Source organism: Triturus cristatus, chromosome 5_1 (assembly GCF_964204655.1).
Source record: "Triturus cristatus chromosome 5_1, aTriCri1.1, whole genome shotgun sequence".
NCBI lineage: Eukaryota > Metazoa > Chordata > Amphibia > Caudata > Salamandridae > Triturus > Triturus cristatus.
Genome location: NC_140587.1, coordinates 896,509,814 through 896,524,964, shown reverse-complemented (window position 1 = coordinate 896,524,964; position 15,151 = coordinate 896,509,814). Strand labels below are relative to the sequence as shown.

Below are 15,151 nucleotides of genomic sequence, written 5' to 3'. Positions count from 1 at the left end.
ACTATTTTCTTAGGATATGAATTTATATTAAATTTAGAACTATTGTTCACTATTTGCATATTCTGGAAAGAATCACTGTTTTTGTATATAGATACTTTATCTTTTTGTTGTAAAAATAACAAATAAATGATCATAAACACCCAAATATGTCTTTTTGGATCTCTACTCTGAATTGAATTTATTAATCACGTGTAGATATATACCTGGCAACTATTGCCATTTTTAGTAAAGTTTGCTATTGTCCTTTATCTAACATTGTTATAGTCCCTGCGTATAGCAAACCTATTGGTTATGTAGGGGTCCCCTTCTTTCAAACATATAGAAGTAGCTGCACATACAGATTTGATCCTAGATGGTTGAAGCTGATGGTTCTTCGTTGAGTTTAAGCAGCAGAGGAGCATCCTATGTCAATGTACGTTTTTTACAGACATCCATGGTAAATGCTCTTTGGAGTCCCACTGTAAGCAACAAAGGCAATTTCAAATCCAAGCACTAGCTACAGGCAGACCTGGTAAATGATCTGAAGAGCTCAAAGAGTGAGGAAAGAGGAGCCCAACCAATAGGAAGGCGCTCAGGCACACCCAATGACAAAACCTAGCCAATGTAAGTGCTCCTTGGGACTGTCCCGAAGTGAAAAAGGACGGATTCACAGATATACTCTGATGATAACCAGTTAATGTATCTGTTATAAGAGTCAATCCATTAGCAACCTGGTGGCAACAACATAATGGGTTTTTGGAGCTCCCAGGTTAATGGAGTTAATATTAAGGTAATAGTGTAAAAGGAAAATGGTAAGCGAGATGAGTTGGAGGTTAGAAGGGATTATGGGAGTATATTGGGTCAGGAGAATAGTCTGGAAGGAGGATCTGGTAGAAAGACATTTTCAGGCCCTCACTGGCACTAACAGGAAAGACTCTACTGAAATACATCCTAAATGTCTTTGCTATTTAATCAACGCTCAGGCTGAATGCCCTGTGAGTAGGGCGTTGCAGAGACCTAGGGCAAAGGGGTAGGCACAGTCTGCTCATGTAACCTGCCAGCATGACTTTGTGCAGGATGGCAACAGAGACAAAGGACCTGGAAACTAGGAAGGCTAAACTACCCATAGTACAAAAAGAACATTTACTAATTTGACAACTAGAAGATGCTGCTAACAGCCTATGCAGTGTTACATTATTTTTCAACAGATTTTCTAAGGCCCCTTTTAACATAAGCTCAATAGAAGGTGCATTTGAGACTTTGCTGGGAGGTTGTTACCCTGTTTGAAAGCCCTTTCCCACCAGTCATGGTGGGTTGGCCAGTTACTTCGTAATCTATTCAAATTTTCTGTGAAATATTGCTGGAGTAGTTAAGCGTAGACCCTCATCGTCCCTTTGTAAGACAACAAATCTGTGGGTAGCCCGACGTTCTGGACTATATGTTACTAAAAATGCTGCAAGATCGAAACTGCAAACATATCTCAACTTTTAAATGCAGTTGCTGGGGCTCTTTCTTTTTTGTGCTACTATTTATTGATAAAAATGTTACTTTTTGATTGAATGCTATACAGTGTCAACGAAGGACAGTGTCCAACACACACACATTTGAAGTACAGTTTGACTGTCATGTGAAAAGACCCCAGCTTTCCCTCAGACTTGTAAACTGAGGTCAAAATTATTTGGTTAACAGTCTTTGGCCCAGATTTCCAAAAAAGTTACACAGCGCAGCAGCCAAAAATGCTGCTCTGCCTTACATGACATGGAGGGAGAAGGAGAGTGCCATATCTACAGAGATATGGCTCCCTCCTTCCCCTCTCTTTAGTGCCGTCACTGATTTCAGCTGCCGTGCGCCAGGCTCACATAGTGCATCATAGTGTGCCATAGTGCTAGGGCGTGCGCCTGGGTCTACCATAGGTTTTGTACTGGAAAGGGACCAGTCGCAGCCAGTAGAGGTAAGAGCGGTGCGGCAGGGCGGGCGAAGGGAAGTCGACATACGTTGGGATATGGAAAATAAAATAAATAAAACCACTTGCCTTGCACTTGCTGCATCGCCGACTCGGCGATGCAGCGAGCGCAAGGTAAGTGGTTTTATTTATTTATTGATTTTCCCTATCCCGTTGTATGTCAACTCCCCCCCACCCCACCACTCTTACCTGTACCGGCAATGCCTGAAAGGGACCTTTTCAGTACAAAATACTATATGTAGACACACATTTAAAACTTTTCCTACTGTGCATGTATGCTGTACAGTGCAGCATGCATGCAAAGTCAGAAAAGAAAGGAGAAAAAAAATTCTCCTATTAACGCCTCCTTTCAAATGGCATAAACCTTTGACGCGAAACTCTCTCTACTATTGTTTATAGCTAGGGTTTTGTGTCAAAAGGCATGGGTGGTACCACCCATGTAATGCCCCTTGTCGCTAAGTAACACAAACAGTTACTTTCAGGGTACTTTCCAGTACAAAACGGAAATTAAATTAGGAAGAAAAAAATTGTGCTGGTTAATGTCACTTTTGTGACACCTACCCAGCACAAAATGTCATTAAATCTACCCCTAAGTTTTTGTGTGGTAGCACCTCAGCCATAAAAGCAAAGGGCCGGGTTTACTCAATTCTCATGCAATGCAGCACAGGAAAAAATGCTGCACTGATTTGTGGGAGTAGGATAGAGAAGAAGAGCACCATCTCTGCAGAGATATGGCTCTCTCCTCCCCTCTCCATAGTGCCAGCACAGAATTTTACTGCCGAGCACCACGCACAGACCATATGCAACATAGTGCAAGGGTGTATGTGTAAGTTTAGCATAGGTATTGTACTGGAAGGCTTCCCTTCAAGTTCAAAAGGCTATGCCTATACAATTTTTAAAACGCTTCCTATTTTGTATGTGCACTGTACAATGCAACAAGCATGCAAATTTGGAGGAGAAAGAAAACATTTCTCCTTTTAACGCCTGCTTTCAAGTGGCGTTAATTTTTTATGCAAATCCTTGTCTCAAATTTTTGGTAGATAGGCTTTTGCATCAAAAAGCATGGGTGGTTACTTGGGAACATTTATGTACCACCCATGTAATGCCCTGTGATGCTAAATAACGTAAAAAATGCCTTGTGCTGCTTTGCGTTACATTTAGGCAACTCTCCAGCGCAAAACAAGTTTTTGCACCGGAAAGTAAATAACAACAAAAAAAAAATCTGCAGGTTTACTTCATTTTTGTGATGCAAACACAGTACAAAATGTTGCTAAATCTGGCTCATAGGTTTCTTTCACTTGTCAATTAATGTAGAGAAAATAACACATGTCGGTGAAAACCATTTACTATACTCCTCTGACATGTTTGAACATAACGCATCTGGAGATACATCTGTATCAAACTGTAAAGAGCAATTTTATTAATACACGGAAAAATGATAATGGCTCAAGATTTTATTTAAACATGACTACCATGCCTTGAATGCCACAGGAGGCTCCTACGATATTGCCCTTCATTATCTTTGGTCATAATGCTTCTATTCTTAGAAATGTTAGGGGCCCAATTCACGAAAAAAGACTAAAAAAGCTTTTTTTATCTAGATGGCATTGCACTTTGCACTGCATCCTTCTAGGGGGTAAAATAAGCACTGGGGAAGCAAATAGGTTTCATTTGCGAGACCTTTTGACTTTGCCAATGCTTGTTCTCAGAATGCTAGTACATCTGCGCCATTGCAGTCTGACGATATCTGACTCGGCAAGTGTAACACTTTGTCCCCAAATGTCCCCTGACAGAAAATGACATGCAGATTCTGAGTTCAGTAGTATAGACACTAATGACGTATTCTGTTTGCAAAACCTGACACACTGTTTGTTAAAAAGCCATCAAAAAAGAAAATCCAACGAAAACATTAGTACTAATCTTAATCCATAAACATCTGATTCCATCCCGTTAAAACACAAGCATAAAATACTTTTTATAAAATGTACAAATGAAATATTGCGACAGTTATGGTATACATACAATGGGGCAGATTTACAAGCCCCTTGCGTCACTTTTGCACCGTTGTTGCGTCACTTTCGTGACGCAGCGTAAAAGTTGCAGCTCATTTACAACGTGACGCATCTAGGGAGATGCATCACGTTGTGAAGCCCTGCACCACATTAAACCTGCGTCAGGTTTAATGTATGCAGGGTGGGAGTTCCGTCGCAGGAAGCCCCGTAAAAGTGACACAGTGCAATCTACAAGTTTTCACTGAGTCACTTTTACGTCCATGCTGTGTCAAAACCCTGCGCTTGCTTGAAGCAGGCGTAAGGAGTGACACAGCATGTTAGGCATAGGGTGCCCCTAAGCTTTGCTGGAGTTGCGTCGTGCTTGCAACACAACTCCAGCAATGCATGACTTTTCCGTCAACAGATGCGTCAGAATTTCTGCCGCATCTGTCAATCCTTGTGTCAAGGTGCGCCATATTGTAAATACGGTGCATCCATGGTGACGCAAGGGTATTGCATGTTGGCGCAGGGAAAGTGACGAGTCTCTGCAGATACGTCACTTTCTTTTAAATCTGCGCCAATGTACTTATATTCTATCCATAGATCTGCAAGTATAGTTCTCTTACCCTTATACAGGTTGTCAAAGTATCACAAAAATTACCTTCTTTACTGACTTTATGAAGAGCAGAGCTTCCTCTCCACATGCTTCTTGCAGCAGCCCACATCTCACGTTGTAGAGTACCGAACAAATAGCTAGTTGAAATGGAAAAAAATCATGTGTCAAATAAACCTCTAAAGAGACGCGATAATGCATTATTTGGATGAACACCTAAGCTGTAAGATGCTAAAATGGGTGTAACGACAAAATGAAACTGAAAGCTTACTTTCATATGACCACTTATTCAGCTCAAAATAGATGTCGTTAACGCATCCATTTTCATCACATGCTCTTCCAAGGCTTGTTATAAAATCAGCCATGACCTGATGAAACATAAAAACATATAATTACCATCAGATGAGATGTATACTATCCGTAATATCCTTGCACAAATGCCTTTTTGTAAGAAATGAAGGACCCTAACACTTACACTTAAGCCAAACACTGTAAGCTACAGTACAGTACAGTGGCTCTCTGCTACGGTCCTGTGCTGGTTCTTGTCTTAAATGGTTGAAGAGCTGGAGCAGCCCTATTCAACCAACATAGGCACTCCTCACAATTGAACCAGTGAATGATGTGATATTTATAACATCAGATAAAATACAACTCTGCCAAGTCAGGATTTTTCAAGTATGATAAATACAGTTGTGGCTTGTGCAGGTAAGAGCGGCGGGGCTTTGGAGTGCAGGGCCGGACTGGGAACTGAAATCAGCCCTGGCAAATTTGCCAGACCAGCCCCCTCCTGGCACATAGCGAGCGTAGCGAGCGAGCCCGACCACTACTTGGGGGGGTTTGGTGGGGGTTCTCCCCCAAGCAAATTTTGGAAAAAGACAGACCAAAACGGTGCATTTTACAGAACATTTTTCATTACAAAGCACATGGAGGTGGCCCCCCCATCAGGCCACCTCATAGCTCGTAATGCAGTAGGGTTTGACTTTTCTGAGAAGAAATAACATGCTGCTATGACCTAATTTAAAGGGAGTCAATGTACCGACCTCGGAAGGCTGAATGGCTGAATTGGCTTTGTCAAGATTCGTACCTCAGATATAAGCCTTGTAGGCTTTTCTAGCCGAGACACATTGTGGCTTCTCGCTTTTCCTTCCTCAATCATTCATTCTCTTACCGCCATCTTTCCCTTTTTCTTCTCTTCAGTCGTTGTTCCCTCCCTTTCTCACTGGTTTCCTTCACCTTTCATTCTTCATTCCCTTGCAAACTCCCTTCCTTCCATCTGTCCTAAGCAGTTTTCTAGCTCTTCTCTCTCCGCGCCTATTCTTTCTTTCTTCTCCCCCTTCCCCTACTCCTGTCATCCCTCCAGACAACCCCTTGCCCTTCACTCTCATGCTTCATTTATCTTTCCCTTCGAGAAGTCTTTCCTCACATTCTCTCTCCCTCCTTTACGTATCCCTTCCTCCCACCTTCATCTCTTCATCCCTTCCATCTTCTCCTCCCTCCCTGCCATTTTTGCTGGTGTCTCCACTGCCCCTTTGCCTTAACATGTCTGCGGTGGTGAGGAGATGATTGCAAGCACCCCACTGCCCCCAATCTGCCCCTGGATCTGACTATGAATCACTTTCAAAGCCTTAAACTGTTTGATATTAGGGCGGACAATCCAAAGCCCTTCGTTTGTACACTGCTGACAATCCACAGCCCCACCACTGCACACTGCTGACAATCCACAGCGTTTAGTCTGCTCACTGCTAAAAGAGTTCAAATCAATCCCCAACTCTGCACACAGCTGACAGAGACCAAGCCCCCCTGCGCACACAGCTGACAGAGTCCACAGCCCCCCTGTGCACAAAACTAAGAATCCACAGCTCAGGCTAATGTTGTAGCGGTGAGAAGAAAGGGTTTATGTGTGCATAATAATAATTCTCTTCCCTGTCAGTGGTCGAAGTGGGAGAAAAAAGTAGGGGAACTGTGGGCGGAGAATCAGAGGGCAGGAATAACCTGTGGATAGGGTCAGTGAGCGGAGTCAGAGGTGTGCCAGAAATTGTTGGAGGCCAGGAAGCAGGCAGCAAGGGCTTTTAAAACCATATTATACTTGCAAACACAATGCCCCCAACTGAAGTCAGCACCAGCCACGGTCCATGCAGGTTACAGCGGTGGGGAGGTGGTCCGTTTAAGGGGGAATTTCGAAGGGCGATGCAGAGGGAAAATTATTAATTTATTTAATTTTCCCTCTGCATTGTCCCTCGTAATCCCCCTTACCCAGCCCCTCTGACCCACCGCTGATACCTGCATGGACCACGGCTGGTCAGCATCTGGTGCGGCCGCCCTGACCTTTGAGCCACCCTGCTCAAGGGTCCTGTGATCTCAGTGACAGAATCACTGTCACTCTATGGTGTGGTGCTTCATAGGCCTGCCTGCAAGACTGGAAGTGAACTTCAGAATGAATTGTGGCGGACAGGTGTTCAAGGTTAACCCACACTTGCCACTGCTAGGGTCCACGTGCTGGTGCTAAGACACCAGGGCTTTTAAGATTTGAGGGTCTTGTAAGGTTTAGCATGGGAATGTGCTCCCTCAGGGGGAGTGGTCTGGTGGACTGGTCATGAAGGCTGAACCTAGTTACCCAGTTCCAAACTCAGCAGCTCTGACCATAGTGCCACATCGTCTCTCCCACTGAACACCATACTGCTCCACTGAGAGAAAGTTGCACTGCACTGGCCGGCTATAAACACCTGGATGTGACTCAATTCAAATTACGCACTAGACAAGAGCAATTTGCTGCCTAAAACAAAATTGACAACATTCTAGAAAAAGCAAACGCTTATAGGGAATGCAAGATTAGGTAAAGCATGTGAAATGTAAGCAGAAACAACATGGTTACCTTTTTCTTTTATTACTTCTTATTCAGAAATTAGTGAGTGATTTTGCCTGAAAAGTTAAGGCCATGACTACAGGGCCCAGAAGGGACCCACTTCAATGCCATTGCCTATATCCTCACAAAGCCTAAGCAGCATGGTTTAAAAAGACCGCATTCGTGAACACAGAGCCGCGGTCCACATTTTGTTTACCAATTGACCAATCCAGCAGGTACTTCAGTACCTCCAGGAATAGTGCACTTTCCCACCCAGTCGTTCAAAGAGCAACGAGAAAACAAAAGTACCGCTTCAGTGGCAAACACTGTAAAGTGGCACTAATGTGTTCATGTGTGAATAAATCCATCTACCTACCTTGCAACCACTCTGTCTTGCTGTAGTTAGTTAGTTATTTTTCATATTTTTAATGTTTTATTTCTCTCCACCCCGAGGCTGCACTTAGAAATTGAAAAATGTCAAAAAAAACTACGTTTCCAGCAAAAGTGTTTTTTTTTCTTTTTTGGATCCATTTCACAGGGGAGCAAATAAATGAACGGAGGAAAGAGAAGGTAATACCTGTTTCTTGAAGTCTTGGTTTTCACTAAATGGGGAGGAGCGAGACAGAAAGAGAGGGAAGATAGAGAACAAAGAGGGTGGGGGGGGCAGCTGCCAGCTGCAGGAGAACTGGACACTATCCTTGTGTTCTCTGGGCAAGAAGGAAAAGACTGAGTCCTTTTCCTTTTCTGCCCGTTCCGGCCATCCCCAAAACCTTAACTATCGGCCTCAGCAACTTCTGCCCTCCGGGAAGCATGTTTAAAATAACAAAGTAGGGGAACGGATTCTATGTAACTAAAGAAGTAGGGGCACGCCGTGCCGGGCTGCCAATCCCGCACACTTCGAACACTGCTCCCTGTGGCTATGTTCTGGGACAGTGCCCTCCCAGCGAGTGAAGATCGCCTTTTTTTCACCCCCGTCAGCACTATTTTGGAACAAGGTGTGTTTTTATTTGACAGCACAGGGCAAGTGCAGAGTATAAGTCCGTTTGTGGTCGGAAAGTGGTGGGGCTGTCCACCCTCCCGAGGTACAGCTTCACAAACATGCGCCTCCCCTCATTGTGAAGCTATTCAAAATGTAAGCAGATTTTGTTTGGTGAACACTGCACAATATTCTATTGAGCCGGACATGTTTTGTTACAGGTGAGGCTCGTTAGAAAGTGAAACAAATTTCCCTGAAAACGCACAAGCATCTAGGCACTATCACGGTGGAGGTATAACATGGCAGCCCTTTGCGCATTCACCCGATCTTTGAGTAACAGCGGGAAGAGTTCTGTAACTTATGGAATAGACAAGGAAGAAAGGACAATTTGTTGTCCAGAAAGTGGTTGGCAGTGGGAGCGGGAAGGTGGGGGGTTAAATCGGGGCAGAGAAAATGCCCTGTAATTAGGCTTCCGGTGTGCCAAGATAAAAGCGTGCGCTCGTTTTCGGGATGTGACAGCTGTCAATGTTGGAGAGTTGCAATGTAGTCCCTTGTCGCTCAGACTGTGCTGGAATGTTGTTTCAACTTCTGTAGGTAGTATTTTGCATGAAAGACGCTATTCCGTTCCTAGTGGGTGAAGTAGGGGTTGCCCAGTACAGCAGTACACCATACTCCAAACGGTGCCCCTAATGCTGGTAGCTCATGTTCTGTGACAACGCTGCCTACTGTGCTTTAGATTGTCAATGCGAGACCATGCCCTGTGACTTCACAGTACACGGATCTCACTGCACTGGCTCCCGTGCTTTTGGATGTCACTGTAGGCGCTGACCCGTGATCTCTGCCCCTGTGCTTTGGGATGTTCCTTTGTGACGTCACAGTACATGGAGCCCTCTGCCTGCTGTGCTTTGTTTTCGGCGTTCTTCTGTGACGTCACGGTACATGCAGCCCTCTTCCTCCTGTGCTGTGGGACACCGCTAGGACACCTTTTTTTATGTTGTGCTAACGTACGCCTTAGACACTTTGCTTTAGGACGTCACTGATAGAAGGTTTACTTAGAGTTGGCCAAGCCACGAATTCTATAGGGAGTATTAAGCCAGGGCATGGACCCAAATTCCAAAGCACAGGTCGAGCCATAAAACGATTGGGCATTAACAGCTGTTAAAATTAATAAATTAATAGTTTAATTTTAAACCACTTCCAGTGCCCTAAAAACGCTGCCACGAGTGAGACAGTAGACAGAACGTTTCCCTCTGTTACTCAAACTGTAACTGTTGATGTCACGTTGAATAATAACCACTGCTGCGGTCGCGGAACCGGGCCGGGGCCTAACCAGGCTTTTGCTTTTAATTCCGGCCCGACTCCCCCAGAGACAGTGCCTGGCCATAAATTAATTGATCAGGGTGGGATAAGGATTGCATTTGTATTGCTGATCATCACTCACCTGCGGGCGCCGAGCGGCAGCCTACAGACACGGCCCGGGCAAGCTACAAATAATAAAATTATGGGGTCAGGCCCTCCAGGCTCCGCTCCAGCCTCTCGGTCTCACTCTCAGGCCTCCTCTGCCTCTCAGTCACGCGTACTTTTTAATGCGCGACCCCCAATGCGCTTGCGCATGATCACCACCAGGTCCATTGACTCCAGACCCCCACCCTAAGGGTGAATGACGTGCCGCGCAGACGCGAAGGCGGAGACTGAAGACGCGCATGGAAGTGCTGTGCAGTGCCGTGCAGTGCAGCCACCACCCAGCGGATTTTTAATACATAATATATGCTCAGGGCTGCTAGCCTAAATGAAATAAAATCGGGTGATGACATGACATCCATCACGGACATGTCATGGACGGTGAGTGCAGCACCACCAGGCAGCAGCTGCATTTTATGCAGATAGTTGTTGTGTGCTTGTAGTTTGCTCGGTCACGCCAGCGCCCAAATCGGCCCCAGCAACAAAACCGTCCCCCTGTCATAAAACCGGCCCCCACCCCATCCAGCCTACCGGGGGATTGCCTGGTGCCCGGAATTGTCAGTCCGGCCCTGGTGGAGTGGAAGAAGTGGGGGACTCGAAAGACGGTGGAATAAATTGCATTTATTTATTTAAATGTATCTCTTCCGTCATCTGTCGGCTTCCACCCCCTCCCGCCCCACCCCGCCCTGCCCCACCGCGTTTACCTGCCTCGGACGCTGCTGGATGAATATCACCCAATTACGAGGTTTATGAGAATAACATGCGGATTTGGTGCCTACTTCACCAACATCCTTTAGTATGGTAAATACCAGACATTTATTCCCTTATAAATATCAGCGGGTAAGACCGGCCAAAATTTATCAGAACTCATAATTCCCATATGCTTGGTGACAGGAGTTAAAGCACACATTGCAATTAACTGGACCGCTTAGTAGGAGGGCCTTAATCAGTGGTAAATGTTTGCTTGTCAAGGGAACTTTAAGGGCATATGCTGCATTTACTGGATATGAAGCAGTATTTGTTGACATCACTGAAGTATTAGTTGACATCATTGCATAACAGAGTAACATAGACAATGCAACATAACGTCACAACACAAATCATAACTAGGCAGAACACAACAAAGAGTCATGAAATATATTCAGCACAGCAAACATCATACAACCACATTGAATTAATGCAGCACATAAGTATTAAAAAGAAAAAATACAGCGCATAACCCTCACGCAGGAATGCCACACAACAATATGTAAAAAATATTCTTTTCTCATACTACTCTCTCCAGAAATCTGCTTTTATACTGCAGTGATGTAAGGTGTTTGCAGTGCCTAATTTGTAAATGAATAAGGGCCGGGCACAAACGTTTTGCTCAGAACTCAATGGCCAGTGCAATTGAATGTTAGAGTGACGAATACCAAGGCTGCATTGTCATAATTCCACCTCAAGCTTCTTTAATACATCACCAAACACTCCATGCCCCTTTATCTCACTTTTGCCGGTTCTTTTTCATCCCTGCTTTCTCTGTTTGTGGCAGGCTTTCACCTTTCTCTTTCCTCTTTTGTGTTTTTTTCTTGCTCTCGATCAAAGTCAGATGGAGAAAAAAGTATTGGTCCCCAGAAATGAGTGCCGGTGGGCCTTATCTGTGAAAACTGGATTAGATTAAGCACCGAGGGCCTGATTCACGCAGTTGCAGAGGGGGTCCCGCACTTGTGGTAGGAACTCCGTACAGCAGTGTCCCATTGTGGAGGTCCACCATGAGTGCGGGACCCATTCGCGACCGTGAGGCCTCCACAGTGACTGCGGAGGCCGTTTGTGAATCAGACCCTGAGTGTTTGCATGAAGCACCGCCATACTTACCACCATGGACCTGTAATAGTGCAAATTTAAAATATTTCTTGATCCGACCTCCAATGCTTATTTTAATAGAATTGAACATATGCAAAAGAGAAAAATCACTGCACCAACAATTTCCAAACTTGATTTACATAGAAATAAAGTGTACTGTAGACAGCAAGCTCATTCTGTCCTACTGTTTTTGGTTTATGAAGAAGTAAAACTTTATTATGCCTACTAAAGTTCGGCATCAGCAGCTCAGGGTTAAAAATTTGTCCCTGGCAAATTTTCTTCAATGCCAAGATCATGCATGCAATGCTCATCACTTCTATCGCTGATTTGTAACTATAGCTTGAATGAGAACATCAGTCAAGTTGGGTCTGTTGCCTTTAAGATTATTAGAGCCTGATTTACAGTTTAGGGGTTGGGTCACTTGTCAAAAATGTGATGCATATCCTGTCTGCCTTAAACAAGTGCCATAAATCCTTTACAGTTATGACAGTGTAACCCATTTTACAAACTCTTAATCAAGACCTTAGTCTATGTGCATGTGAACTAGGTTTGTAAACTGTCACAGAAGCCTATCTTTCCATTTGTATTTGTATACATAATGACGTCTAGATGTTTAGATTTATTAATTCACTAAAAACAGCAAGAAAGTGGGTTTTGTCCTAAAGATAAAGTCACAAAGCTTTTCACTGTTTAGGCTAAACTGACTTTTATATAGAAAAATAACTGATACAAAGGCAAATGCTAGTCTACAAAGGCTTCTATTGAAAACATTTGTGCTGTTATTTTTATTGTCGACCAGATAACAGTTAATACTGAGGAACAGACCAAAATGTTCAGTTTAGTTCCAACTATGTGAAACTCTTTCACAACTCTACGCAACTGTAACACAAAAGCCTCTCATAACTAATAAATATTTTCAAAGTGTCAAATGTAGTCCCTCCAGAAAAGTTCAAGGGTGGCTGCACGTGAAACCATGACCCACATGAAAGAAGAGGGAGAGGTGTGACGCAGCAGCCAGACCAGCTGACTCCGGAACACGGGTCCCGCAGTTTGATCGCTGGCGGCAGCTCAGCTCATCATCATGTGACTCAAGGTGATAGCTCACTTAATCTCCCCAACAGCTCCCAGCGCCTTTAAACCCTTAATGGGTGATATGTTCGCGCTTTACAAATATGAATTATTATTATCATAATTATTATATAAGATATTGAAGATTTCGGCATCAGGCGTTGCCAGCAGCAAATAACAGCATAGAAATGAATTACCTCATTTATTTTTACATCCAGCTTTGCAACTTCTTTTGGTTTCATAAGTTTTGTTTGGAATGCCCTCCTCATTGTCTGCCATTCTTGCCCCTCACTAGGAAAAGAAGAAAAAATGGGACAAGAAAAATGTATATCAAAAAAACTGAAGTATCTGAACCATGGGTTGAAGCTATCTGACAAGTGGCATCTAATCAATGATCTCAAAGCGTAGGAACACAGTGCGTCAGAGTTTTTTTGAGGGGAAAAGAAACACAGATGGGAGAGTACAAGAGCAAACTATAACTACACGTAATAATATGTCACCAGAATTCGCCTGTGAACGGTCAGATTAAACCATCTTTTAAATACACTTTATACTTGGCAAAATGCCTTTCATGACAATAAACTAGTGTTGAGAAGTAGGCATGAATTGTTGAATTTTAAAATATAATTGATTGTCAGCATCAACAGCGTATATATCCTTATTCCCTCACAGCCTCTCTGTACTGCTCCTATCAGTCCTCAACCTTCTAGAAGGTTTTAAATGATGCCTTCACAATACATTACATCTTCCCCACTTAAAGAAATAGGAGAAGAGAGACGAGAAACAAACAATTATGAACTAATAAAATTAATTTACTGAGACTAAGACAAATCAAGTTATTGGATGCTTATTATATCTGCTCGATTAGACTCTGTGAACAGAGCACAACTCTACTTGGACAGTGTCTTACTGCATCTTCTTCAGCTCTACTTGTATTCTCTGTGCTGTTGATTCTTCAAGTTTCACCATTCTCTTTCTAAATAATTCATAATATCTTATTCCATGATCTTGTTCAGATATTTTCTTGAAATGGGAAACATTTCTGTTGACAGATCTGGATGGAGATTCTGCGGAAAACATCCTTTGACTTGTGTGGCCTGTAATGGTACTTTATGAAATACAGGGTCTGTCTTCCTTCTCTGGACCTGTTTTACAATAATCTAGAGCAATATTTGACACTTTGTCATTTCTCATGAGATCTGCATCTTCCTTCATTCTTGCCTTTGCAAGATAATCTTTTCCTAAAATGTAATTATTGGGCATGTTATCAAGCACTGCGTTAAAATTATCGCCGCTTTAGCATCAGAAAACTGCCACTAAAGCGGCGATAATGGGCTTGATAATATGCTGCAGAGAATTCCCATAGAAGCCCATGTTGACACCAGAACATGGGCTTCTATGGGAATTCTCAAGGGCATATTATCAAGCCCATTATCGCCGCTTTAGCGGCAGTTTTCTGACGCTAAAGCGGCAATAATTTTAACGCCATTTGTTGATAATATGCCCCAAAGCTCTTTGTTAAAAGACTTTAACACTTGAGGAATTCTAGTTTTTCGCACATGTCCAAACATTAACTGAGATGGTGCTGTTCCTGTTAAACTATGCGGAAGTCCCACGATAATCTCGAATATGTTTTCGCAGTGCTTGATGGATTGTAATCTGAGTAATTTTTGCTCCAAATATGCTTTCTTTATATTTATCATAAACCTCTCTACCATTCCATTGGCTTGTTGCCATGTGGGTGTTGTCTTTTTGATGCTTTCCCCCAAAATACTGTACAAATTGTTTAAATTCCTTATCATTAAACGGAGACCTTCATTTAGTGAACACATTGATTGTGACATCTTAAATCATTTATGATTTTCATAATCTTCCTGTGGTAACTTTCTGATTAAGATTTATATGTTACTATTCAAGGGCTTTATAAAGAGCACCAAAATATTTTCAAATGTGGTTAATGTGCTAATAGGATTTTTTCTGCTCAGACTTCAAAAATAAATCATGAAATTGAGATAGCATAAATAACTGCCTCATTGATAGACCGACTGAAAAATTAAAAATACTAATTTTCAAAAACGAATGTTTCTGAACAAAAGTATCTTAATAATAACAGATAATTAAATCAATCAATATGTACCTATTGTTTTTTGTCTCTATTAATGTAACACACAGAGCCAAATTCACAAATATTTTGTAAATGTTGACTTCCAATCTGAAACTTTTTACAAAGAATTTTACATGTGTAAAGTGGATAAAGTTTCCAAATTCAACCTGTGTCACTCAGATGAACACAGTTTGCAGGTATTTCTGTACCATGAAAGGCAGGAATAGGTGTGTTTTTAGGATGATAATGGATAGGGGACACGCCACTAATTTTTTGTGAGTAGAAAAATAATTTGCTTGAAGGAGAAAA

General features: G+C 42.8%; 1 protein-coding gene across 1 annotated transcript in view; it reads right to left on the bottom strand.

Moving 5' to 3' along the window:
- Positions 1-15,151, bottom strand: part of LOC146831579 (1,25-dihydroxyvitamin D(3) 24-hydroxylase, mitochondrial-like) — a 185,818-nt gene that overhangs the window by 118,031 nt on the left and 52,636 nt on the right. Inside the window, exons 5-7 of the mRNA XM_085603949.1 lie at positions 12,936-13,029; positions 4,818-4,914; positions 4,595-4,686 (exon numbers count right to left, since the gene is read on the bottom strand). Of these exons, the coding sequence (XP_085460075.1) occupies positions 4,595-4,686; positions 4,818-4,914; positions 12,936-13,029 (283 nt within the window). The remainder of the gene's footprint in view (positions 1-4,594; positions 4,687-4,817; positions 4,915-12,935; positions 13,030-15,151) is intronic.